The sequence below is a fragment of the Corvus cornix genome, chromosome 2 (genome assembly GCF_000738735.6).
Source record: "Corvus cornix cornix isolate S_Up_H32 chromosome 2, ASM73873v5, whole genome shotgun sequence".
Taxonomy (NCBI): Eukaryota; Metazoa; Chordata; class Aves; order Passeriformes; family Corvidae; genus Corvus; species Corvus cornix.
The window spans coordinates 50,214,352-50,241,607 of record NC_046333.1 but is presented as its reverse complement, the minus strand read 5'-3'; the positions used below and the strand labels follow the sequence as shown (position 1 = coordinate 50,241,607).

The following is a 27,256-nucleotide window of genomic DNA, read 5'->3' as shown; positions in this document are numbered from 1 at the left end:
ATAAAAAATTGCATTAGAAACAATTGCAGAGGGGGTGTACCTTAAAGAAATTTCTCCTTTGGCTCAAGCCATTATTTTAACAACTATAAAACTAGGAAAAACATCATTTTCACTAATAGCTGTGCTGGCTCATCAGGTCTCAGACCAGGTATTCTAGGGAAAATCTCATGTTTAACTGATACTTTCTGTTCTTCCTTGCAATAACCTACAGGATTCCTGGCAGGAATTCCTGAACTAAGCACCTTCCAGTCCCATGGAAGGCTTCGTCAGAGCCAAACACTTTCAGGCTCTTTGCCCTAGACACTGGGGACAAAGAGAAGAACCAAGGGCCAGGACTTGAAGGGCTTCCAACCAGCTGGGAGTAAGCTCTGATTCACAAACCTGTGAAACCAGTGGTTTTCCACCTTGACTTTCTGCTGCTCAGGTTCTGAGAAATGCAAGGCCTTTGGTGTTCAATGAACCAGCTTTCTTCAATTAGTAGTCTGTGATAGATCATTCCATTAGACAATTTCTGATATAAATTAGTGGAATAGACATAAGGTATAAAAGAAAGCAGTGAGTGGAGCTTTTATTAATTAATCACTAGGATTTATTAGTGGTATGTGAAGAAGCTGAGCTCCTAAAACCAGATGAAGGTTGTCCAGTTTGGCTGTTGGAGATAGCTGGGGAGGAGGATTAAATGTTTTCATCCAGACCTCAGATTAGATTGAAAATATGGCAGGATGCATCTGAGAAAATCATACTTGCAAAATGACATTATTTAACTAACATAAAGGGCTCTCCAATTGTTTCAAATGCAGATCCTATCTTGATCAATTATTATGTACAAAAAGAGGGTTTAGTAAATAGCTAATGAAATGGGACATGACCATTAAGACAAATGCTGAAAAAAGGTATTCACTCATTATCTAAATCATAGTGACAGCATAATAACTACCGAGGAGGTGAATGAGCTAGATTACAGAGCCCACCATTTGAAATTAGCCCATTCTGAAGTTTCTGTAAGTTCACTTAGAGGTTTTCAGTATTTTCTTGTTTTCTTCCTGCCTTTCTGTGTCCCCATTGGTGCTCAGCCTTCTTCTCTGTTCCTCTTAAGCTAAAATCTCCCAGGAGTGCATTTTCCTTGTAGTTGCCACAGCACTGCATGGCAGCACTGTGGTTCCTGGCACAGGAGTCTGGGGTCACACCACCTGTGCTAGCAGGGGTCTGCAGTACCTCCTACTAGCCAAACCTGGGGGGGGAAGTCAGGGGCAAAGAATCATCTGGAAGTGTACATGAGAAATACAGAGTTAGTTTAAACAGAAAGGATTCCTTCTGTGAAACTTTATCAGCTGAGCAAGGCACTTTGTCCTGAATGACTTTTCCTCATTGTAAGACAGTAGAACTGAAAACCAAAGTTTGTCTGGACAAGAATATTGAATTTGAGCCTAGCCTTTTCATTTTACAGGGTTACATAAATGTATGGATGGAACTACAGAGGAAGACATAGTGTTGTGTATGATAAATAGGCTATTTTAGCACATATGGTGGTACAGAGCAGAGCTCTTCAGAGCCATGCAGCTGTCTGCCACTGTACCTGGCATATGGTTTTCTAGATCTCATAAAGCTTAAAAAAAGACTCCATAATACACTACTGTGCCATACCACACCACACACCTCTTCATTTTGTAAACATTATGACAGCATTAGGGACTAGTGAGAGAAAAAATAACTACTACTGGGGAAAAATGTTTGCCAACTTTGTCTGCTCGTGTTCAGTACTGTTTTTAAATGCCTCAGCAAGTTGTTCTTAGGTGAAAGATAACAGTCTGCCAAGTCTTGAGAGTAAACATTTTGTGTTGGTCCACCCACAAATCTTTCAAGTAAGAAACTGGAGTTTACTCAGTGTCACTCAGGTTTAACCATCTCATTTTCAACATAGTTTGCTCTTCATGGCCTTTCAGATCCGTCTCTTCATGTTGTTCTCAGCCCCCTGAAGCTTCCTGCCTGCTCTTTCATGTTTGACATCTGGCTTAATCAGACTTAGGTTGTCATTATATTTGTGAACACATCTGATGAAGGCGCTTCTTTTATTACTTACCTGCAGTCTGGTTTTAAACATTAACATCTTGAATATTGACAGGTTCTATTCTTGTTCCCCAAACTGCATATTGTTTACATGTGTTTCTCCTAGGCCTATGGACATTAAAATGCAAACAAATATATGTATGCATATATTTGCATGCATACACTTTTTATATACAGATTATAGATTTTATTTATAGATAGATGTAAGTGCATATGATATATATATAATACAGGCAACCTTAGAGCATATATTTTTTTATGAGGATTTGGCTCCAAAACTGAATATTTCTGAATTATAACAGCACCTGTTGATCTCTAAAGCTTACTTAACATCAGAACAGACTTCTGTTGACAACAGAGCAGCATAGAATTTGAATACCGTGAACTTGAGGGCGCTTTCCATGTGCAGTTGGTAAGTTAGTGGCTGTACCACGTGGAAGAGGATAGTATAAAAAATGAGAAGAAAAGCTTTGTCTCTGATATTATAGAGCAGGAGAGGAAAAAAATTAAGGGTGCAGGTAGTATTGTTCTTGGAAACAGAAGAGGGATATACAGAGGAGATTTCTGGTCTCCTGTGGAAACTGGGCTCAATGAGATTTTTCAGTTCAGAGAAGACCAGAAAAAAGTAATCTGGGACAGAAAAGAGGCCTTCCACTGGAAAAGCACACCTGAAGCTCATGATAGTATGGGGTGGGAGATGATGGATTTGAGGCTGACAATAGCTGCCTACGAAAGGAAGAGAAACTTTGCAGCTGGTGTAGCAGAAGGGAGTTTGTCCAGAAGGATATGCAGCTGAGGCTGAGATGCAGCCTGGAAAGGAGTCTGACCAGGAGCTGCCAGAAGGCCTTAACCACTCTGAGAAGTGTGGGCAGTGGTAAGTGCTGGCAGTGGGCTCCCAGTTCTGTCCCTCCCTGAAGCTACTTTGGTTTCTACCCCTGAACTGTGCACAGATTGCTAAAGGGTAGAAATCTCTACAGTGTGGCAAGACAACCAAAACAACACACAAGCCTTTATCTTAAGAATTTCCCTGTCCTTATAGTAACTGACTTGGAGATTACCATAGGTTGTACCCGTGACTTAAATCCTGTTCCACTTCAGAAGATAAGAGTGCAAATGTTTTTACCGGCATCTACTGAGCTATATAGTTTCTTGGTCTCCATTCCTCAGGAGAAATCTGATAAAGTACCTTGGACAATTTGTCAAAACTTCTGCTCTTGTTATCTTTTAGGACCTGAGAAATTGGCCAATATTCAAGGAGTTTGGACTGTTCCAAAGAAGAGAAGCTGGTGCAGAAATCAATACTTCTCTCCAAAAATTTTGTATATTTATAAGGAATGCATTGAACTTTTTTTCCTGAGGAGAAAACCCATAGTTATTCATTGCATCAATGTCCTTCTAAGTTACCTCCCCACGAGGACTCTCCCAAGGCTTTTCAGGGTTGTGCAACAAGCTGTTTGTTGGTATCTGCTCCTTTTCCTTCTATACCATGAAAAGGAATATTGCAGAGGAATCACAAGTAACAGAAGCCAGGCTAATACAAGAATCAAACCAACACAGTCATGCCAGGCCTGTGTTGCAAGTGAGATAGTAAGACTTGCAAAAGACAGTGCTTATAAGTGCAAGCCCAGAACAAAAAAAATAATTCCTATAAATAGGAAGCTGATTTGTTTGGAGAATATTGTTTACAATCTCCAGAAGCAACACTTTGCAAAGTATGGTTGGACCACTGGGTTACCGGGGGGGATATCTAGGCATGTCTTTTTCCTGCTTCCACTTATTTATGCAACCATTACATTAAATTATACCCTTTTCAGCCTTCCACACAGACAGCTGAGATCCCTCAGTTGCTTTCAGTATGCCCTTGTATTAGCATGGAGACCAGCAGCACTTCATGAACAATTTGTTTACTTGATTCCAGGTGGACAAAACTGCCAACTTCAGGGGAGCTTCACTGGACTGTCCGTGGCTGAAAGTACGAGGAAGAGTTGCAATTTCAGCAGCTGTTTTCTCTTTCTATGAATAGCATACACAAAGAGATGGTTAAACCATATGGTGCTTTACAGTTCTGTCTGGAGTAAGCTTCTGATCTTTAATGGGGACACTATGGATTTTAGTTGGAGTACCTGTGAACCAAAATTATTCATGTTAGTTTTTAATGCAGCACCTAGCTAAATCCTTTAAAACAGCTGGATTGTCACAGTCTTCTGTAGAAATAGCCAATGAGCTATTATGGAGAGGGGTCACATTGTAAGGAAAGGTGGGGGCAGAGATAGCAGCACTTCTTGATGCTGTGCTGCTGTCAAGAAGTGTAATTGCACTATCTCACTGTCAAGGCTGTGGGTAAATCAAGACTAAGAAATTGTGTCTCTCAGCAAAATGGGAACAGCTCTCCCTGGCTATTACACATTGCTTGCTGTCACCTTCAATGAATGTTTATAAAGTACTTGGTCATCTTCCATGCAAAATGTTACATATAAGCCACTGAAAATGAATTTTTATCGTGTACTTGTTTAAGCTAATGCTAACAGTAACTAGTGCAAAACTTTGATGTCTGTCTCAAATAGGTCAGACTAATTGGAAAGAGCTGACAGGGTAAAATATGTGAAATCTGAAAAAAATCTGTCTGAAAAGTGTGATGTGTTCACAAATAGATCGAGAAAGGGAATCTGTCATTTATCAACACTTGTATTTAATACTGTATGAACAATCAAACATACAGCAAGCTGATACAGCCAGAATATTGTCTAAGTATATTACACTGATAACAGTCAGCACTTAAGTTGGATAAAGTATGTAAAAAGATTCAGTATCTATAGGATATTCAAGGATCTTACATGTAAGTGGTCTTTAGACAACTTTGACATTGAGCAAAGGAGTCCAACCAACTTGTAGCTGAATCTTTTCTGAGCTGGGGTGAGGCACTTATTGACCGCACCTCTAGCACTAGTGCTTAAAATAAGTGGATGCAACAAACAGTGCAAAAGAATAAAGAGATTGATGACAACTGAGAATAGCACTGACTGGCCCTGGCTGAAACACTGGACCTATAAATTAATGTGTGTGCAGGTGCAATTCTGAACGTGACTTTGTGCATGTGCGCGTACTTTCAGTGTCTGCCAGACAGAGATCACAGGCAGCTATTGCAGCTGCCTCAAGCCCTGCTTGGCTCTGGCAGTTGTTGAGGAGCTGGTAATTGTTTCCCCAAACTATATACCAGGTGCAGCTCCCTTGGCTCTAGACTGTCATTCACAACACTGCTCTGGACCCACTTGGGAAGAGCCCACACCTTCTGCACACACTATCCTAAAGAAAGAGGGCAAGTGAGAACTGGAGAGCAAGCACTTTGGTATTGAACAGATATTTATCTTCAGCCTTTGCTGATTCTATCCTCAGCCATTAATATGTGATTGTATGAACTTATTTTTAAGATAATGAATTATCACAAACATAATTTTAAAAAATTTTATGTAGAATTTGCTAACAATATACTTTCTTTTTTTAAGTTTTAATACAGTTTAAGTTTGATGGAGGTACCCGTGGGCCTGTGACTGACTGACTTCATCAGAGGGCAGAGATTTTAGGCTGTTCCTTAGCTGGAAGTCCACAACCTGAACCTTGGTACATGCCAGCAGGCCTCCCTCTTCCCCGCACATGCACATCCTCCTCATAATATCATAAAATACTTTCCATTAGCTAAACCCATCGACCAACCTTTATCACATACAGCACATAAATCACAGCTAATAGGGCTAAGCTGCTGAGGGGTTCAGGAGGTGCAGAGCTGTGTGTTACCGACGGCAGGCGGGCTCAGCGCGCCGGGCTCGGAGCGCCCGCGGGAGCCCCGGGAGCCGCCGCTGCTGCCGGCGCCCGCCCGCTCCCCATTCCTGGTGTTCGACTCCCCCTGCAGGGCGAGCCCGCCGCTCCTGCCTGCGTCGGGCGTGTTTGCTCCCGGTCCCCGGCACTTACCCACCACTCACCGCCGCCTCGAGCAGGAGCATCCCGCCGAAAAGGATGTTAAGGTGTAACACTGTACGTTTATCGCAGCAGCAATCTTAACCTCATCAGCATTTACTTTCTCTCCTCTTGCTCAGTATTTTAGGGTTTCAGCCCATTTCTTTGTGGCTCTCAGGTGCTTCCAGAGATGCTGTTTTCTCCACCCCTCCCTTTCTGGTACAGCCCTCTCCTCCTGCACCGCTGCCTCAAGCACACCTCTCCATCGTCTCTCCCATCACTGCTCTGCAGCAAGAACTGAGGGGCACAGATGATTTTTTTGTCACTCCATGACGTCTGACATTTGAGTATCTTCAGCCTATATCAAGGCCAGAAAAGGGCATTTTCATTTTTTTCTTGATATGAGTAGTGAGAGAAAAGGGAAACTTTGGAACATCTTTTTGAGTATTTTCAATCAAAGTAAAACAGTTCAGCATCCAAATGCAGCTTGTTTCAAGTGCTTTGCTTTGTTTGGGGTTTTTTTTTGTATTAAACTGCAATTCCCTATAATAGTGTATTGCCCCATGGGAGGAATGTTCTGCTGTTTAACGCCATGTCTTGCCTGTGGAGTAATTTTCCTGGCTGAACATCTTTCAGAAAGACTCCAGAGATGTCTGACTTTCTCCCTGTGCCTCTAGCTTGCTTCAGTGCCTCAGAAGAAGAAGATGGTTATCCCTCAGGCACTTGGCAGAGGACAGCTGCAAGATAGGGTTTTAGCTGGTTTAAAACATGTGGGCTTCACTCAATTCACCAAAGCCATGGCCTGGCATTTCTGCATTGCCATGCTGGCTTCAGAGGAGAGCAGCTCAGGCTCTCGTCCCTGACTTATTCCAATTTTGTTCCAGAGATCACTTCAACTTTGTAGACAATGTGCTTTCTTTCCAAAAATTCATTCAGGTGGAATATTCCCAAGGGTTTTCTCCTCCTCATCCTACCAGTCTCAGCCCCAGGCAGAGAGCAGGCAGCAGTGAAGAGGGATGTGGGGATGTTTCCCACTGATGGTCCCTTGGTGAAGCAGGGTCCTGAGCTCAGCCACTGTCCCAGCCAGGCCTGTTAGGCTGGGAAGGGGCTGAGCCAGTGTCTGGATTGGGCTGAGGGTGCAATGCACCTGCAGCAAAGTCTCTGCAGGGATCGATAAGAAGGCTCTGCCTGGAAATGAATGCCAAAGAGCTGCCTGTCCCCCAGCCAGCCCATCTCTGTTTGCAGTGGCACAGCCTGGGCTGGCAGGGTTACGCACACGAGGAACAGCCCTGCTCCCCTAGCCCTGCACCCACAAGTTGGAAGTCCAGTGTCCTCTATTAAACGCTTTCAAAAAAACCACAGCTCTTAACAGCACAGTCATCAGTGTCTGTGGGTCTGTCCAAGAAGGATTTCAGCTCAATTCATGCTGCTGATAAACAGCATAAACAGGGATGAGCATTCGTAAATCTACTGCACAACATCAAATGAGTCAAATGAGAAACATGGCTCAGTAATTTTAATATGCTGATAAATTCTGTGGTCCAAGGTCCTTGCCTATGTTTCAGGTACATGAGTAATGCCACCTATTATCTCCAGAGGCACTGAAAAATGAATGCAGGCAAAAACAAGATTTCCATGATTCAACTGGTTAATCAAGGGATCCCTAATACACAGAGTTGTTTTCGGCACTTTGGTATCATCTCAGCAGTAATAAATTTTACAAGACTGCACCTTCAAGCCTTTATAGTTTTCAATTTACAAAAAACTTCATAAATATGAATACATTCACTGTAAGAAATGCTGCTGTGAAGTAGCCATTAGTCATACTGCATAGAGGGGGAGGCTGAAGCATAGTGAAGTTTACCAACCTGCCAGCTCTCATTTTCCCTGAGCAGGACTAGCATCCAGGAAACCAGATTCGTTGGTCTTTATTGAAACATGGGACCATGTGCACCATACTCACTCAGTTCTTTTATGGGGAGAAAAGAGGGCAGCAAGACACACTGGCAGCCTAAGGGGTCTCTGTGATCTCGCCCTGGCCTCACCATTCTGGGAGTTCATGTTCCCTCAAGCAGTGCCTGGGTTCTTGGCCTTCCCCAGCCTCCTTACAGCATCTGTGTCCAGCCTCATTCCTTGGATGGTTAATTTAGGCTATGGAGTTCCTTGGAGAACAGCCACTGTTTTAAAAGTGGTTGGCACATTAATGTCTCAGTGAAGATCAGAAACCCAAAGTAATGTATTCAGTGTACAGCAATTTCTGGTTTCTTCAGAAATACTTTTGTAAGACAAGTGTGCGAGTTCAAGTTTTGTTTCTACTAATGAACACACCAGTGACAGTGAGAGCCATAGCCCAAAAAGCTTGCAGGAGTTATTCTTGTTTCCATTATATATATAAAACATACCTACTTGGACTGGTTCTAGTGCATAGTGGAAGCCCATGCCAGAATCAGTAACCAGCAGTCACCCTCAAAAATGTCATTGGTATGAAAAATGAGATATCTTTGATGTTTTAAACAGCAGATCAACTTCTCAGAACTTCTGACTTTTGTGTCTTTTAATTCCTTTTATCATTATAATAATTATTATTATTATTATTACTGCTATTGTTATTGCTATTAATTCTTTCACTTAAGTATATCATACTTGTTCTTTCCTCCCTGAGAGTCCTGTTCTTGACACTTCAGGACTGACCTTTGGCACTGTAGAAACTGACCATTTCTTCTTTCATCCAATGAAATTTTTATGCACTCTTGCACATTTCTCTTCAAATGCAACTAGAAGGGCTATGGTGCACTATTTTGCAATTTTACATCTGAAAGTTAGACATGTCTTTGAAATTAGTTGAATGTAATCAAGGTACAGTCAATTGAAATAAGACACTTTTTCTCACCTGCTTTTATAACTGTTTTGGGTAGGATTAATCACTTCAGATGATTCTATGCATAAATATGATCAGCACTCTCTGAAAGCAAAGCTAAAAAAAGTTACATGCAATGATGAGATTCAGGTTTGCTTTAAAGTTGTTTATACAGTCATCTGTACATAACTTCTACCTGACAGCAAATATGCATGAAACTCCAGACCTGAGTGGAGATGGATGCCTGCATGTAGTGAAACCAGCAAAGATCTCATACAAGAGGGCACCTCTGTTTACTTCTGTGCTCTCAGCTCTTGCCATGTAAGAGGTACCACTGTGAAAGCACAGGATCAACGGCATTACTGTAATGCTTATTAAATGTGAGTGTATAATAAAAACCACAACCTAGCCTACAGGCACCCCCCAAAAATTTCCAATAGTATTTACTGTTTTACCGTTTTCATCAGCCCTAGGTACTGCATTCTGCACCTGGGAAAAACACACTTTGACTGCACAGACACAAAACAGAGTTTTAACTGCAGAGGGCATGAAAGAGCTACTGAAGAGCAGAGTGTTTTACTTCCAAGGCATGAATACCCGCGACATAATTTTCTACAAGTTCGAATTTTTCCACATTGAGTATCTATAATATCACATTTTTGTCCCAAAAGATCCTCTGAGGATCCATCTGAATGCTTTCTTGTGGAAAAATACAAACCTAATAAGGAACATAAATGATTAGATTCATTCTAAAGGATATTTCTTTATGGTAATCATGGACTAGAAATCCTTCTATTACCCTCCCTGAATCTAGTGGATGTCTCTTGTTAAGGAGATTTTCTTTCCCATTTTACTTCATACTCAGACCAGGTTTTTATTTAATTTGCATGCAGGATTGGTAATGTAGGATGGGCTTACCTGTTTCCCATTTATTGCCATTATTCCCAGGCATTCATTGATGCTCACTTGAGTCATGCATCACATCTATCACAGTGCAGTACAGCTAATATTTTCTAGTTTTTTCTGATGCTTCTAAGGTTTTATCAAATTTGGTTTAAGATTCATAAAATTTTTTTAAAAAATAAAGAAAAATACCTGAGATTTTCACTAAAGTACAAAATAACACTCAAAAAACCCACTTGAATATTCATAATTTGAACACAGAATTGTCCAGAACTTGCCTATTTCGTCTGTAATTTAGGATTTTCCAGAAATCTGAAATGAATGTTACTCAGTGTGTGTTTTGAGCAGAATGAAAGAGGTCTGCAAAAAACACTACCAAGAATCCAGCCTGAGGCAGATATATGTTGGCAGGACCTGTCCCAGACGATAACAAATGCTTTGCCATCCTCCACCCACACGACCTGATTAGCATGAATCCCCATTTTTCCATTAGCCCACATGCTGAGGGTGTTTTCCAGCCTCCTCTTGAAAGCAGTTGCATCTTTGTTTTGCACTTTGTAGTCATTAGGGCAGATGTGGGGCCCACAGCTGCAGAGCCAACACCATGCCCAGAGTTCTTTCAGCCCATCTCAACACCTTAGGTTATTACTGCTGGGAATCAGAGAAGATGGAGAGAAAAATATTGGCCCTTCCTCTGCCATCAGCAGTGTTTGTTGATAGTTAACTTGGGGAAGATTTTGGATAAAATATTGATGGACACCAGCAGAGGGTGCATTGCTGCCGCTGTAATGAATGTTCTTATACTGTAAGTAACTATAAGTAACCATGGTGCAGCAAAGCTTTGGACAAATCCTGCACATTCCCAGTCTGTGGAGCTGCCTACACAAAGGTGCACAATCAGAAGCAGGATTCAAGACCAAATTCAGTGAAGACAGTTGCTTTAAAGATTAATAAAAAAAACAAATAACCAAGGAGAAGTGATGTGTGTTTTCTGCTGTGCACTCAAAGCATTTTGCAGCTTTTCTTGAAATACCCTTCATAAAAGTACTTCTTTGATCTGCTGTAAGCAGCCACTCCCAGAAGGGGTGAGAGACACCTCGTTTCCTTCCTTCCTTTTCTTATCCTGACCTACCAGTCTGGAATGCAGTTCACCTCTGAGCATTTTCAGATGTATCATTTTCAGAGAGGTCTGCGTGTCACAACACACAACTGGGCTCACTTTGCTGCTCACAAAGCCTGCACATGACAGCCAAAGAGAGGAGTCACATCCAGCTCTGACTTCACCCATGCACTTCACCCATGTATACACGCCCTTGTCTGCAGAAGGGGCACAACAATGTTAGAATAGCAAATACTCATCTCACCCTCAACATAGGCAGGACCTGAAACTGCAAAGTTAAGAAAACAGTGCCCCACGGGTGACTCACAGCTTAGGCAAATCTGTGATTTTATTGCTGCAGCCCTATGTGCCTCCAGCACATCCCTTTGCAGCAGGAATCACAAAGTACCTCCTGCCCCAAAGTCATCCCACCTGGTGACTCTGGTGAGAGCTAGCCACTTCTTGCAGGATTCGTTTCCAGACAGGTAACAGTTTTTCAGCTTCTTTGTCTGAATTTCTACACAGCAGCACAACCCTAAATGCTAGCATACAGGAGAGAGGGACAAAGTACAGTGTCCACAAGAGGCCAAGTCTTTTTCTAGTTCTGCACAAAATCATCCTTTTAGGCTTATTGTGCTGTCACTGGATTCAGAGTGAGTATTCAAAGAGAGATTTTAAATTCTGAACCGCCCTTCACAAGCGCCCCTATAACCCCACGTACCACAGGCCTGTGGGTGCTTAAGCTGGAACCACAACTAAATTCCAAACATAGTGGGCATTAATCAAGGCCATAATGTTCCCTACCAAATGGCAAGGGAGTTGAGCACAGCATAAATACACACACAGGACTGCAGCACAATAAAAATAATGATGACAATAATTATAATAATATTAATAAGCCCCCAGCATAACCAGCACAGTTATGTGTGGGTTAGCTGAAGATGGCAGAGGGAAGAGATGCCATGCATTCTTGAGCGCACTGCAAGGAAATTTCAGTCCCACTGACTTCAGGGGGGCTTCAGTGAGGCCATGTCTCTGCTGTGGAAAGGAACTGCTTCACACAGCATCGTGGGGTTCCTTGCTTTCTGTCTCTGAGCAACTCTTGGCAAAGCCACTGGTTACTAAGTGAAAACATACTTTTTCCAGTCACCAGGACTGCAAGCCATACCTGGATTTGGCTTTTTTTTCTTTCACTTTTTGTTGTTGCTGCCATTCTGATAGATTTGCAAATCTGGCTCCTTGACTAGGTGCTGACTTTATGAACCCAAGTTTGGCTACTGAAGCAGGGGAAGAGGGGTCTGACCTTGGGGCAGATTATTCCCCCTCAGTGGGATGGCTCTGCTTACAGCTTGACTCCAGCTAATAGGCGGCATTCAGTGTCAGCCCAGCAGCTGCCATGCAGGAGGTCTGTCCCTCCGGGCAGCTGCTGCTCATCTGCCGGCAGCTGGCAGCGGAAGTGACATCTGTTTTCGGTCCCAGCTGTGAGCGGTGCGGAGGTGCCAAAACCCAAATGCCTCAGTTCTCGATCCAGGAGCGAGGAAGGGCTTCTGATGCCAGACCACGGCCTGGATTGCAAGGGAAGGGAGGGGGGGGATCGTCTCCTTCGACGATGGTGGGCAGGGAGGAATGGAAAAAGAGTGACAAATACGGAGAGAAAGAATAAGCAACAGAAGTAGGGGAAAGGATGGGAAAAGAGCACAGGAGAAAACAGGAATGGCTGAAATGAAATATGAAATTGGAAATGTCCAGTCTGAGGCACAAAAACAAAAGGAAGGAGGCAGAGTAATGAAAGAGATGCAGAAGTAACAACAAACAACTAACCAAGGGAGACAATTATCTAAAATGGCTGCTGAATAGAAACATGCCTTGCTGAGCTGCCATCTGAAGCGCTACTGAACCTGGAAAGCGTTCCTGCCTGCAGCCCCTAGCCTATCGTGACGTTCTAGGGGTCTCCATCAAGGGTTTGCCATCTGGTGGAGCTCTGGTATATTCTCTCTTGCCTCCTTGCTTCTCTACGCTATTTAAATTCACAAACACTTTTTTCTTCTCCAAGTCTCTTACTCTCTCATGTTTCTTTGCAACTGTGTTATAATTCAGCATTGTGGCATTTTCACCGAATTATAATTTTAGTTTCTGAGACAGGAATAGGTGCAGGATGAAGGACAAGATCCATTTCAATCTGAAGATTGAAAGCATATTAAAATTAACCTTGGAATAAATATATCAAGAAATGCCACTTTGCTCCCCAGGTTGGTGTATGCAAGACAAGTGACTTTATTCTATCACAAAATGTATTTTCACAGTTGGGACTGGTTCCTCAGCACAGGTACTGAAATTGTGGTTTTTAGATCTCTAAACTGATTGAGTGTTCCTGGAAGAAATAATGCAAGAAAATGTATATTTAACAAGTGCTTTACAGACCTGTCAATCAAAATCAACCTACACTGGGAAAAAACGCAGTGTCAGTGACTGCTTCTTTTCCTTGGTGCTTGCCAGAAGCACAAGATAAACTGAATTCTGGTAAACAACTGGGCTGGGGAATGGGCTGAGGGAGACAGATGTCATTAAAAATTACCCATCTGAAGTTGAAAGTGCAGGCATTGGGGCACAAAAATTTGAACCCACTTTCACACTTTGCCTTTGGTATCTCATTGCAGGCACCCAGAGGAGGGCATTGGTCATTGAACTGTGTGCCTTTACAAATTATTCAAAATCAGGTGCAAAAGATTGGATTGATTGAGTTGGGCAGGAATAATCTTCTCCCAGACTCTGGCCTACAGGAACACTGTTAACATGAGCCTATTCCTGAACCCCCAAACCTTCCTCAACAAACATAAAGGGATTGTCTGCACATTGGTAAATGCTTGGTGACATGAACTAGAATTTTTCAGATCAAAGTTATGGATGAAGAGGAAGGAGATACAAAATAAAAAAGCTTTTGCATGTCTCAGAGTGAATGTCCTCTTCTTCAGAAATAAAAGCCAAACAAAAAGCACTGAGAAGTGGCAAGTGTCTGAGGCAGGGAGAACAGAGCAACCAAAGTATGACCCTTCTCTGGTGGAGAGACAGGAAAAGTTGCTGTATCCTCAGAAATTGCCAAGCACTAATTGGAAACTGTACATGTCTTTGGAAGTCTCTCTTTGGATGGCACCTAGAACAGCACTGTGGAGATGATGAGACTTTGGTGTCACATAGAAACACAGATTTGATTACACCAAAAGCTCCATGGCAACCAGAAAATCTTTGTTCTGCAGCCTACATTAATTATCAAGGTGAGCTCAATTAAAGTTGACTCTCCTATGCCACTGATTACAATAGGTAACATGTCATTTCCTCTCTCTTTGCTTTTTGGTATAGTTTTGGGGTGTTGGGGTTTTTTGTTTATAATGCCACTACCTTCTATCTTTTTCATTTCTTTCTTCTTTAGAGGACCATCGAGCCATTTTTTTTTTCCAGCTAGGTCATCTGAAAAGCTGAAGAAAAAAAGACTAACTAGAAAATCTTCTACCTAACTGATTGAAGACAAAGTAATACAGATTCCAGATTTTGCATGAAGTGGGTTAGTTTCAGTATACAATTCTAATTCATTCAACTTTGCAGTTATGAAAAGTATTTCTAGGGCCACATTCTGCATTCTCTTTTCTGAGGAACAGTATACCCAAGGAATACTAATTAGAATGCTTGAGGAGTAAGGTACGCAAGGCTGGCAGAGTCTGAGCTTTTATTTACTTTCTGTTATCTCTGTCCAAATGTTCAAAGCAATATGGGTGGTGACTGATTCACTGGTTAAATTCAAAACAGCATGTGTGTACAAAAGGCTGCCAAGTTTCTCATGTATACTGCTATTTGTGAGAAGCTATGCACAGACAAAAAACAATCAGCCAGTTTCTTAATTTCATTTTATATCTTTATTCCCATTGTAAGTACTAACAATCACCCAAAAAACCATTTTAATTTGGTTTGGATACACAATAGCATTAATCACTGTCCAGTTTCTTTCTTTCTTTTTTTTAACTGCAGTTTTAGTATTTTGTGATCTGTTTTAGTAGTTCTGTTGTTGGTGTATTTGCTTCCAGCAAAATGGATTTTTCAGTGTTTGTCGAGTATTTTAAAAGATTGCTAAAGATTAAAAAGCCATAATGCAATGATTAACAGTACATTAATAAAGCTTATTATCTTCCATTTTGGATTAGTACTAAGTATATTGGATGACCCAAAACTTATTTTTTGTTGTGCATTGTCTGTTCTCTTTTCAAAATAAATCCATAAACAACTATAATTTTTCTTTTTATTACAGCAGTTCATTGCAGTATCATTTTTAATAGGATTGAAATCCTCTTAGGAGAATGAGTTAAGTAAAACAACCCTAAAAAATAAAAGCTCTGTTTAAGCAAATGATGTCATGCACAAATCAATTTTAATGCAGTATCACAATGTACAAATTAGAGTGGATAGAAAACATGAAGGATTTTCGAAATTCACCTTCTTATTATTTGGGGAAAACACACCACAGATTGCATTTTAGTCTTCAAGCAAACAAGAAAAACAAAATAAAGTCAAAGAGACATCTTTCATCATGTCTTTTAAAAGCCTATGGGACAAATTCTTTCATCAAATTTATTAATGTAAAAGCACATTCAGAAAACTTATTTGTGAGAGCTGTCCTGTTAAATTATGAATAGCAGTAATAAATTCTTTAGTTCTTCACTTATTTGCGTACTCTGCATATGAACAGACATGAATATATGTATTAATAAAATATGCCTATTGTGTAGCCATACACAGAGCTAATATGAATGCTGATGTTGTACGATGTCAGAAAAGGACAAATTATTAATCAAAGTAGAGAGAAGAAAGAAGCAAAGAAGAAAGCAGATGATGCACAAGAACTTTGTTAGTTATCTTTGCATGACTTGTGTGTGGAAGAAAATGTCTGCTTTGGATATAGAACTGCCAGCTAACAACTCTTTATTTTATTCTGCAATGAAGGAAGTTTGGGACCAAGACCAACTTCTAAAAGCAATTTAAACCAGAGATATAAATAGTCATGTGAAGGGAAGGAGGAAGGGGACCAAGCATAGAGGTTGTTATCCTAAGTTTTGTGTGAGCACCAGAGGGTGGAACATAGTGGGAGTAAGGGGAGGAATGCTGTTTTTAGAGGGAAACTTGCTGAACTGACAGTGACAGGCTGAATCAGGGATTCGCTGGACACTTCTGGTGGGGATACTTCTCCAAGACCTTATTCCAGCCATAGCAAGTATGTAAGTCATTAACCTAGCCCCTTCACAAATTGCAGGAGAGATGGAATTCCTGGGTCTGATGCATAGGGAAAGGCATAGGTTTTCAGGGACTCTGCTTGTATTGCTCTTAGTGATACTCCACATACTAATCATTCACCATTTCATCTTCCTGTCCCAACTGTCCACACCTCACTATCAATGTCGTGTATCTTCAAATTCATAATGCTTGGTCTCCTTACTACTACTTACTACATACATCTGCTAACCAACAAGAGATGAGAATCGTATTCTGATACATGAATTAACAGACTCTTCCTATTTCAGTGGAGCTACAGGAGCTCTGAATGATGGCACAGGGGCACTGGAAGAAGTGTAGCACCAAGAAGGCTACAGCCAGAGTATACTGCATCTGGAAAACTGGGGTGGTAGCACCTTGTCGTATCCATGCATATCTTTTCTTTGATTTGAAGTTACCTTCATTCCACAGAGAACAGGTACCTGACCTTTCCAACTCTTCCTGCAATATACATTTCTCTTGATGCCAGGAAACCTACACTCTGTAATGAACTCTATATTCACTAATAAGTATTACAGCAGCAATTTTTAAATAATTTCACATAAAGTAGATGAGCTGTGCTTTAGGATTAATTTATCAGAAATAAAATTTAATTCATGCAGTCCCAGAGTACAACACACACATGGTTAAATTCTGCATGAATGCTTTGGTGTCGTCTGTGCACCTTTTTAAATGATGAGTACCTTAAAAAATATTTCAGTATCATTCCTCATAGTATATACCCAGTGTATCTCAGAATTATTTGTATTTCCTTTTACATTTTATACATAACATTATACTTGTATTTTAAATATCAAAAATATGCTGTTAAAGGATCTTAATAATAAATGGCATAAATCCAGAGTTTTCAAGAAAGAATAAAATGGCTTAAGACCTTTGGTGAACAGATGATGAAAAACTAACATTTCCAAAAGCCATGATTTATGGTCTTATGCTACCAACAGCTGGCCAATCAGCTCCGGGTTTCTGTCCTTTATTAATGCCATGATAAGAGCAGCAGCAGAATTTACTGTCTCCTGAAGCAGCAAAGGGTCCTGGAATGAAAAGAAAAAAAAAAAGAGGGAGTAGGGAAAACAATATATTTACAAGAGTGGAAAAAGTAAATATTTAAAATCAATTTTCAAGTATGCCAAATTACCATATGATTGTTGAAGAAACAAAGCTCTTTATTAGAAGAAGAACTTCTAAAACTTTTATTTTAAGAAACCATAATTTCATAGTAGTAACCATTTTCTCCAATCTCCTTGATGCAAAACTGCTAGAATGGTATGTACTCAGAGACCACCAAAAAACTTGATTCTGTCACTGGCTTCCTAAATGAATTTTAAAATCTAAAAGGCAGCAGAAATTCTGGGGTTGAAAACGGAACAAAATACAGGATTTAATCAAGTAGCATTGTTAAAGACCTGCAACTTTAAGCACCTACTGAATCCCATCTGTAGTCTACCAACTACTAAAACTCACAAGGGAATTTAAGCACTGGGATTTCAATGGTTTAGGCTGATTTTTGTATCGAATAACTTCAAAAAGTAGTCTGGTTTTGATAGGCAAGTATAGAAACCAACACAGGAAACAGCAATAAAATGAGACATTGATTCTGTGCTTCTAACTGAGCACTTCAGCTCACATTTGAAAGAGCCTTTTGTCTAATTACCAAGTTTTTTTAATTGTATGGACTACAAAAGGCTGGCCTCTTGCTACCAGTAAGATTTCCATTTGCGCACTGGGAAAATAGCAATAGGTGTAGTCAGGCATGGAGACATCCCAGGAGAGAGAAATAGGAGAGAACAATTTCTGGGATGCAATGGAGAAAAAGAAAGGTCTACAAAACTCTAGGGTGGGGAGAATCTACAAAGAGAAATCAAGAGCTGTTCTCCATAGCCATGATGGATAAAACAATAGGTTTTATCCATTCGTTTATTCCATGATGGAAGCAATAGGTAAGGACTAGTATACAACGGAACAGATTATTGGACAGATCAAGGAAACTCATCATGAGGGTCCCATAACATGAGATTCACATCCATATAAAATGGGATATAGATAGAGCTTCCTGCATGGGGTAGGAGGATGGAGCAGTTTGATTCCACATCTTTTTACTCCTTTATTTAAGATGCTACATGAAGAAAGAATTTGTAGAGAACACTTAAGAAACTTGGACTAATGGACAAAGAAGAAACTGTTTCCACAACTTATACAAAAATACAATATCAAAACTCGCTTTTTGATAAATAAGGCAACTGCTGAAGGGACCTACCTACTCAGCTAGCACAGAGGGGAGCTGGAGACTAAGAAGTTGCAGTTGAAGGAAAAACTGAAAGGGAAAAGGTGTCCCTGGCACATTCTCAATATAGAAACAGGTCCAGAGGAGAGCCACAAAAAATTATGAGGGCTGGAGCACCTCTCCTATGAAGAAGGGCTGAAAGGGTTGGGTTTGTTCTGCTTGAAGAAGGGAATGCGTGGGGTGACCTTACTGCAGCCTTTCAGCACTTAAAGAGGACCTACAAGAAAGATGGGGTCAGACCTTTTAGTAAGGTCAGTAGTGACAGGACAAGGGGTACGGTTTAAACTAAAATAGAGTCAATTCCGACTAGATATAGAAAATAAAGTTTTTATGATGGGCAGGTAAAACAAAAGAGCAGGTTTTTCAGAGAGGTCGTGGATGCCACATCCCTTGAAACATTCAAGGTCAGGTTGGACAGGGCACTGAGCAACCTGATCTGGTTGAAGATGTCCCTGCTTACTGCAGGGTTGTTGGAGTAGGCAACTAATCTTTAAAGGACCCTTCCAAACCAAACTATTGTATGATTCTATGATAATGCTCTTATTAGCTTTGCCACTTATGTAAATGAAATTAAACATGCCAGAGAGGTAATTGGATCAAATTACAAATAGCTAGTTTATAACGGATTTTTTTATCATCCCTGAAAAAATCATTTTTGTATTTGACTAGAATTTTGTCCTAAATATCATCAACTACGTAAATTACAATTTGTAACCTTGGAAAAGATTACACTCCTCACAAATTCATGTTATATACTCCAATATGCAGTAAAATTATTTATTAGAATTCTAAAAAAATGTGGTAGAATAAAAATGTACATAACATGTGTCTTGCTGTTCACTGAGTGATACCTTCTATCAGTCAAGCAAGGAGTGTGGAAGTCTACTGAGGTCCTGCTCCTTCAGGACCTTTTGTCATGAACCAAGGGTGCAAACTCAGAATCCACTGCTCTGGTTCGGCAGGGCGTTCACTCCCTCATTTCCCATGGGTATAAACTGCTGGATAAAGTACAAGGAGAGCGGAAGTCATTCACACACCCACTCAGATGGCAAACACTGCAGTTGCTTTCAAAATCAAGCAACACATTTCTGGCTATTCAGAAATGCCAAATCTCCTTGTGCCCTTCGTCACTTTTTGTTCAGTTTATCTCAAGAAGCACTTCACAATTACAGATACTCTCTTCCAAATGGGCTTCCAGCCATATCCGAAGTTGGCTGGAGCTGTACAGTATTTTTTTTTCAATTTCACAAAAAGAAATAAAATACACCTGGCCAGGAATGCTCTTAATGTTTCTCCCAATAAATCTTTCCACATCCTCTGTTGGTTACTGTCGGTACACATTCCTTTGCAGTAATAAATTATTCAAGTTTTTGAACATAAAAGGAAGTAAGAGAAAGAAATTTAACTTTCACAGGAGAGATTGAAAGTGACACCATAAGATTTCTTTAGACTGAAAAAAGCCTTTTCTAAAGCTAAACCTAAGGCTTTAGTGCTAATTTCCATGTTCTATAGGAAAGACATGCAAAGAATTATGAGTAATATTTGTAAAGCAGGCAATGTGGCAGAGTAATTTGTACAGAAACCTGCACGCAGAAGTGGTCTAAAACCCATTGAAACTGACTGCTGAACTGAAATTGGTTCAAAACCAGAAACATAGTAAGTAAGCAGCACAAATTAGAACTGCAAGATTTACAGTTACTTCACTTCTAATAATCCGATTATTAATATTACCATTATAACTCTTCAGGAAACCTACTGGCACCTGTATAGGACTGGTCACTGTAAGTCTGTTTTTTGGAAATAACCAGAAGTGCTTTTCTTTAAGGCAATATACATCATCTTTTAGGATAACAAATGCAATAGAAAATATATTCTTATTCTAAGTACAATTACAGTTGATGGTTTAACTACCTCATGAAGTATACACTGAGGATTTCAATAAGGCAATCTTTTAAAGTATTTATCATAGGGGTTACTAATTTTAGATTTATGCTGATCCTCCTTCCCAGTAACATTATCCCATTCTGATCTCAGGGTCACCGATTCACTGAAGGGTGTCCAGCACCTGGGCCCAGGAGACAGCCTCTGAGCACAGGAGAAATCAGTGCCTCAGAGGTCAAGTATGTGCTGACTTTAACTTGCTTTACCCTCACAGGCACAGTCTTACTGGAAGGAGGTAGTAAATAACACGATGAGCTGCACTCCTCCAGGAATTTCAATTTGTATCTTTCTGAGAATCAAAACTCACTCTTGTGATACAAATCATTATTGTAGTATCTGATGGTCATTGCCTGTGCATAATTTAAAACTCCTGTTGATAATTTCTATTCACTATCACAACCCCCTCCCCCCCAAAAAATAACAAACCAGAAAAAGAAATTTTAGCAACTGAAAGGTAACACATTGTTCACAGCATAGGCATAACACTGACTGATGTGACCACTACATTATATCTTAGGTATTCTTTCTCTCTTCCAAATCCTGCTAGGACTTTATTTCATTTTAGGCCATTAGTCTGCCTGTAAGCAGATATTTTCAATGTAATTTGAACATCAGCAGTTTTTCTAAAGAATATTAAAAAGAAATAAAATGACAGAATTCAACAATAACCCAGGAAAGGAAAAAAATCTTGTGAGTCTTTATTAATTTAAAGTCAAACAAACAAGTGAATACTTCAAGTCCCCTCGCTATACCCTTAAAACACCCATGGTTTTGACACTGCAATGTTATTTCTGGCAACAATGCTGATGATAGTGCCTATAGGGAAGCTTCAATAAGGATGCCAGGACAAACTTAATCTACCACACCTAACTCCATTGCACATACAGGCCTCCAAACTTCTTTTATATTCAATGGCATAGCACTAAATCTTTCAAAAATCTCATTATTAGTTGCAGGAAGTCAAATAATCAAGCAGAACCATGTCTTCACATGTTTAATTGCCTTATGTGTTTGCCTATACTGTAACCGCACTAAAACCCCGGATGTCAGAACAGGAGGATCAATACAAATCCTCCTGCAGCCCACAGGAGCTCTCGCACGTTGCTGCTCAGTGCTGCAAATTCCAAGCACAGAACATCCTTTGGCGTGACAGTCAGTGGGTGCACAGCCCTGCACACACTGGACGGATCAAACAGGAATAGTTCTTTTCCTCATTAAAAAAATCCTTTAAAAAGACTGTGACCTTTAAAGAAGACTTGGAGGCAGTAATGACTTTAATGGATTAATAACTGGAAGTTCCACATGATCAACTGGTGTGCCACGAACTCCCCCCAAACCATTGTGATATTCACTGTCTATTAATTTCATCCAGTTGATTTAAATGATTCTCCTGTAAAAAGAAAAACCAATCCCCCCAAACATTTCTTGGCCATTAACAAATAGAATTTTTTATTGTTTGAACAGATTATTAACTACATTTATAAGCTAAAACCAAAACTTTTACCACTTTATATTTATGTACTTTGGAAAAGAAAGTACTCGGAAACACTGCCAACGCTATAAGCCATAAATCCACATAACAGCACTTTGATTCCAAAATAAAATATCCACTTTGTCTGTTATTAAATAGTAAAAATACTCCAACATAACCATATTGTGTGATGCCTGTAACTCATACTCAGAATTTATTTGATGTAGAGTTGTGACTGTAGGGGTTCTCTGGTCTGCAGACTTAGACTGGGAGTGGCTACAGGGACAGAGTTAAAGTTGTATTTGGAATATGCAATCTGATATTTTACAAATGTGCATTTATTTAAGAAACTGTGAGGATATCTGAATATTTACTGACATTTCCCTTACAATTCATTTCCTTGCTTCAATCTGTTTAGGATTTATTTTTTTCCCCAACTGGAACTTCACATAAATGCATTTCAATTTACATATGTACTAGTTCAGTTTAAGAGTAGCTTGAAAAACACACCTACCCTTTTTAGGTCAAAAAAAGAAAGCCTCTGCATGTGTTACCTCTGTCTTGTAGTGCCGAAAGAATAAAACTGCTGTGTTCCCTTATTTGCACTCTGTCAAGCTGTAATATTACTTGACATTACATTTAATAAAGATTTTTAAAAGTAACAGAATTGTACAGTCCTGATTAAATGGCTGACAGAAAGCCTGAAAACGGGATTTAGAGACACTGCTAAACTTAGGCAATATCAGTATTAACATGGTTATGTTTGTATCAGGAACAGAAAGAGGGCTGGAGCATGCGCTGGCATGCCGGCATGCTCCTGCCCTTGCTGTTCCATTGTAAGCCTGCTCCCTGGCACAGTTTTGGCTCCTGACAGCTAACATGTTTCCAGACAATGGCTGGGCATGGTTCAGGGGACAGCACAGGCTAAGGAATGCTCTCAAGGGACAGGCTGAATGTGGCCACCCTCTTTTGGGAAGCAAGAACATAGCCATATGTAGATGAGGCATGCTGTGCCTTTTAGCCCTAGGACAAGAGAACCACCCCTGGCCTGTTTTACTTACCACTATGGATACAGCCTAGTACCACTGGGAAGTGACACTTGAGCCTTTCTCTCCCTACCAGATGCATCAAGAATACACAGAACCACAATCAAAGAGTGCCCCCCACACTGAGGCACAAATCCCATGTTGCTACCACATAAGCACAGTCAATAAAAAAATAAAGATTAACTACTCTGTGGACACCTTTCCCACCAAAACAGAGGAGAGAGAGATGAACCACACTAGAAGACATTAATTGTGCTGTACTGCACATTCCTGCCACCTTATGGAAAAAGGCTGGAGCCAGCAGAAGGAACTCATGCCCACTGCTCCTTTTCACAGGGTGGATATTGGTGCACACCAGGTACACCAGAAGACGGGGAAGAAGAGAAAAGTGCTGAAACAGTCTCTGTTCTGGCAAGCATCTTGCAAAAGACTATATCAGCAGTACAAGAGGAGCTGCTGGTAATTTAAAACTCCACTGAATGCTGCAATTTATACAAAGGCTATACCAGGTCTCTCCAAAATGCACCTAACATCATATACTGAGTGTTTTAATTTGCACTCAGAGAAACTGAGTGGAGAATCTAGCCTCAAAAACCTCAATACTTGAAATTTTCTTCTTCAATTAATACTTTTAACTCAAACAGTTGTTCTGAAGATGGACTGAGGTTCTTCCACTAGCAGAAATCAATGATCTAACATGGTTTCGTGTTTAATCACACCATGAGGAATTCATCAGTAGGTTCACAAAGAAGCATTTTTTCCCCCTCAAGGTATGTACTGGCATGCATCAACATATTAAAGCAACCTCCATTTCAGTAATAGTACAAATTAATCTGAAGTCTCCTTACTTCTTAAAATTCTTCCACATCACATTTTTTAATCCATGTGCCAAAGGATCTATTGATAAGTGTCATCTCATACATAATATCAATGCAACAATTTATCTCAATAAGAAGCTAGCTATGCAGATCATTCTAAAAGATAAGAAAAGTATTTCTCTGAATATTTTTAGGTTTCCTTTCAAGTAATACATAAGTAATTAAGGTAGCACTTGAGTTCAGATAGGTAGCTGGGCTCAAAATTACTCGAGCAGGTTCACAATTGAACCTCTGTACACATAGCCTTCCTTTCTGAACTAAGAAAATGCAATCAATTTTTCATTAGTGGATACTCCTCAAAATATAATTTTGAAATCTATATACTGAGGATGCAACGAGGATTAAAAAAAGGTGATGTGGCACTGGAAGAACCACGCTGTCACAGTGCTAATGTAGTTTAGCAGACCAATTAATTAGTGAATTCTGATAGATGTGAGTTAATTCCCTGCAGTTAAATGGTCATACATTCATGCTAATCAACCCAAACCTGGATAAATTGTGTATAAATACATGAAACTGTACTGTAACTCTCTCTCGTACTTTTGATCAGCCATGCTTCTTATAGTTTATACAAAGAAAATGGAGAGCCATCAACATTTAAAATGACTGTGTGAATACACTGAGAAGAAACAAATATTTTAAATCTTCTGGAGACTGTGAGGATTAAGTCTCTAGTGCTTTTGCTTTTATCTTTTCATGTAAGATTCTGTCTTGGGGTGACTTTATGATGTTGTATCCCTTTTCACTGCTCTATGCCCAGAAATTAATTTTGTGCCTTTCTGTGCCTTAAAAGTGAGCCCGAGAGGGGGGAGAGAGAAAAAACCGAGCGAACTTTTCAAAACAGTTGTTCAAAGATACAGATACACTCCTCTCTTTCTGCAGTAGCAAGAGCAGAGGAAGCACCCTTCTTGCTTTTCAGCCAGCTTTCAGCTCCTTTTCTCCGGAGGGAGACAAAGAGTTGAACTTTGTTTTCCTGGGACTTTGGTTTTTCCCTTCTTCTCTTCTGGACTGTTTCAACATCAGAACACATCGGGAGAATTTTCCACCAAGGCCCCGGAGGTGGGCTCATGACCCAGCTCCGAGGAGGAGGAGAGACACTACACCTACAGAAGGACTCTGAAATCTTCCCAGGTTTCTTTCCACAGTGAGAGGTTTTATTATTTAGCATTGTTATCCTTTTGCTGTCTGTTTGTTAAATAAATAGTTTTTTTTCTCTTTCACTTTCCTCCGAGGAAAATTATTTTTTTTCCCGAACCTGGTGGGGGAGGGATCGTTGTAACCTGCTTTCTATCAGAGGATATTTTCCTCCAAATTTGTTCAAACCAGCACAGATTCACAGATTTAAACCCAAAGGTAAATGTCACTCTTTTGTTAAAAAAAGTCCAACAAAACAGCACGAATGAACAAACAAACAAAAACTCAAATAGGATTCTGTTCTCTAGTATGATAAGAATAGACAGATTCACCCTAAATCAGCAGGTTTAAAACAGCTCTATTATCTACATGTTCTACAGCATGTAGGTGACCAGGGTTCAGTTCCCTTCTTCAGTTCTCCAAATCTTTTTTCCCCCTGTAAAAAACACTGTTAGCATGATCATGCCGAATGATCAATAAAAATTCTTGGACCAAAAAAATTCTCTGAAGTTTGTTATGAAGAACACTTTCAGCACATTCAATCACTGCAGCTTACGCAAGGGTTTTCATTCAGCACTTAACCACTATCTGATTGAAGCTCTTGGCAAGAGTGAGTGTGCCAGCAGTGACATCCTAATGCCTGTCAACCATCTTGCCCTCTAAGTTGCTCCAAAAGCTACCTAATGCTTGAGCTAGCAGCCAGTTCTACCACCTGTATGGGACTGGTACAAAAGTACTGGCAGAAATAGGCCATTTAACAGATGTGGTCACCTGCAAAACCATATTATGTGTTTGAGGTGGTCTCTTAATACAGTATGTTACCAAATAATTCTGCAGTATGAAATGTATTCATGTTAATATATGTTACTGTGCTACCTAGAGGCTCTATGAGGTATCACTCTGGTAACCTTGTAAAAAAGACCATAAGAGTTTTTAAGGGGAAGGAAAAAATTATTCTTGTCATCAATACAGGAAAACTGAAATGCTCCTGAGGCACAGAAACCTTGCTTTCTGCTCTGACAACCTGCACTCTGCGACCTGCTGAAAATCTAAGATTTGTCTGAAGTCGACTGAAGCTGTAGCAAGTCATTCCTCTGTTTTCAGAAAGTTGTGGATCAATCTGATAGCACTAATAAATTCAAGTGGAAGTGGGATTTAAGCCTTCCACATAGCAGCAGCATATAGAATCACAGAATCACAGACTATCCCGAGTTGGAAGTGCCCCAAGGAGATCATTGAAGTCCCAACTCCTAGGCCTGCACAGAACAGCCCCAAAAATAACCCCATGTGCCTGAGAACATTTTCCAAACACTTGAGCTCTGCCAGGCTTGGTGCTATGACCACTTCCCTGAGGAGCCTGTTCCAAGTGCCCAACCACCCTCTGGGTGAAGAACCTTTTTCCTGATACCCAACTTAAAGCTCCCCTGACACAGCTTCAGGCCATTTCCTTGGGTCCTGTCACTGGTCACCAGAGAGAAGAGATCAGTGCCTGCCCCTGTGCTTCCCCTTGTGAAGAAGTTATGACAGCATTTCCCTCAGTGTGTTTGTGTGTGGATTCTCTGCTGTCTGTTCCACTGTGAGAGTCTATGAATACTTTGATAGGCTGCAGCATTAAGTTTTGCAGCTAGCCAGGAATACAGAGCAGACCCACCACACACACAGATGCAGAAAAAATGGGTTAAGAGGTGTTGGCCTCCTACAAAACATAACACCCCAATCATGCAAATCATTTACAGACTGCTGCAGTTCTCCAGGCACCAAGCAAAGACAGAGCAGCTACGGATCTGTATGACTGCATTTGACACGTGGGGCTAGCTAGTAGCAGCACAAAAGCAGTTCAGCACAGTTTAGCTGGTTTTCTCCAATTATAAACAGAGAAATGCAGCACTTTCAAACGCTGTTTCACTTGATGACTGGTGTTTTAGCCCTAGCTGGCAATAAGAAGGAAGACAAAAATGAGTATGCAGAGAAGACAGAGAGAAGTGATGGGGGAGCAGATCAGAAGGGGGAAAAGGAAAAAACACAGAGTTAAAAGTTTAGGTACACAACTATCTCAACCCTGAAAATATAAAAAATACACCACTTCTAAACATCTGGTAAGATTGTATCAATGTCAGAGGCTCTGTCCGATAGGTAAACTACATCATATACTGCAGGTGAAATAAATAACTTTAAAAAATATCTTCAAAGAAGCACATAGGACATTTCTACCCAGTGAGATCTGGGGTCATCAGTGTAATTGTATTATGAAAGAAAAAAATAAATAACAAAAAAATTACAAAAACTACCCAATGGGGACAGAGGAAACA

At 40.3% G+C, this 27,256-nt stretch overlaps 1 protein-coding gene across 6 annotated transcripts in view; it reads right to left on the bottom strand.

Moving 5' to 3' along the window:
* Nucleotides 1-14,905: 14,905 nt before the first annotated feature.
* CRPPA (CDP-L-ribitol pyrophosphorylase A) overlaps nucleotides 14,906-27,256 on the bottom strand; it is a 110,952-nt gene continuing 98,601 nt past the window's right edge. For all 6 annotated transcript variants that reach the window (XM_039549326.1, XM_039549325.1, XM_039549327.1 and 3 more), the window contains one exon: nucleotides 14,906-17,227. In XM_039549326.1, coding sequence (XP_039405260.1) covers nucleotides 17,123-17,227 — 105 coding nt within the window. In that variant the 3' untranslated portion in view covers nucleotides 14,906-17,122. The remainder of the gene's footprint in view (nucleotides 17,228-27,256) is intronic.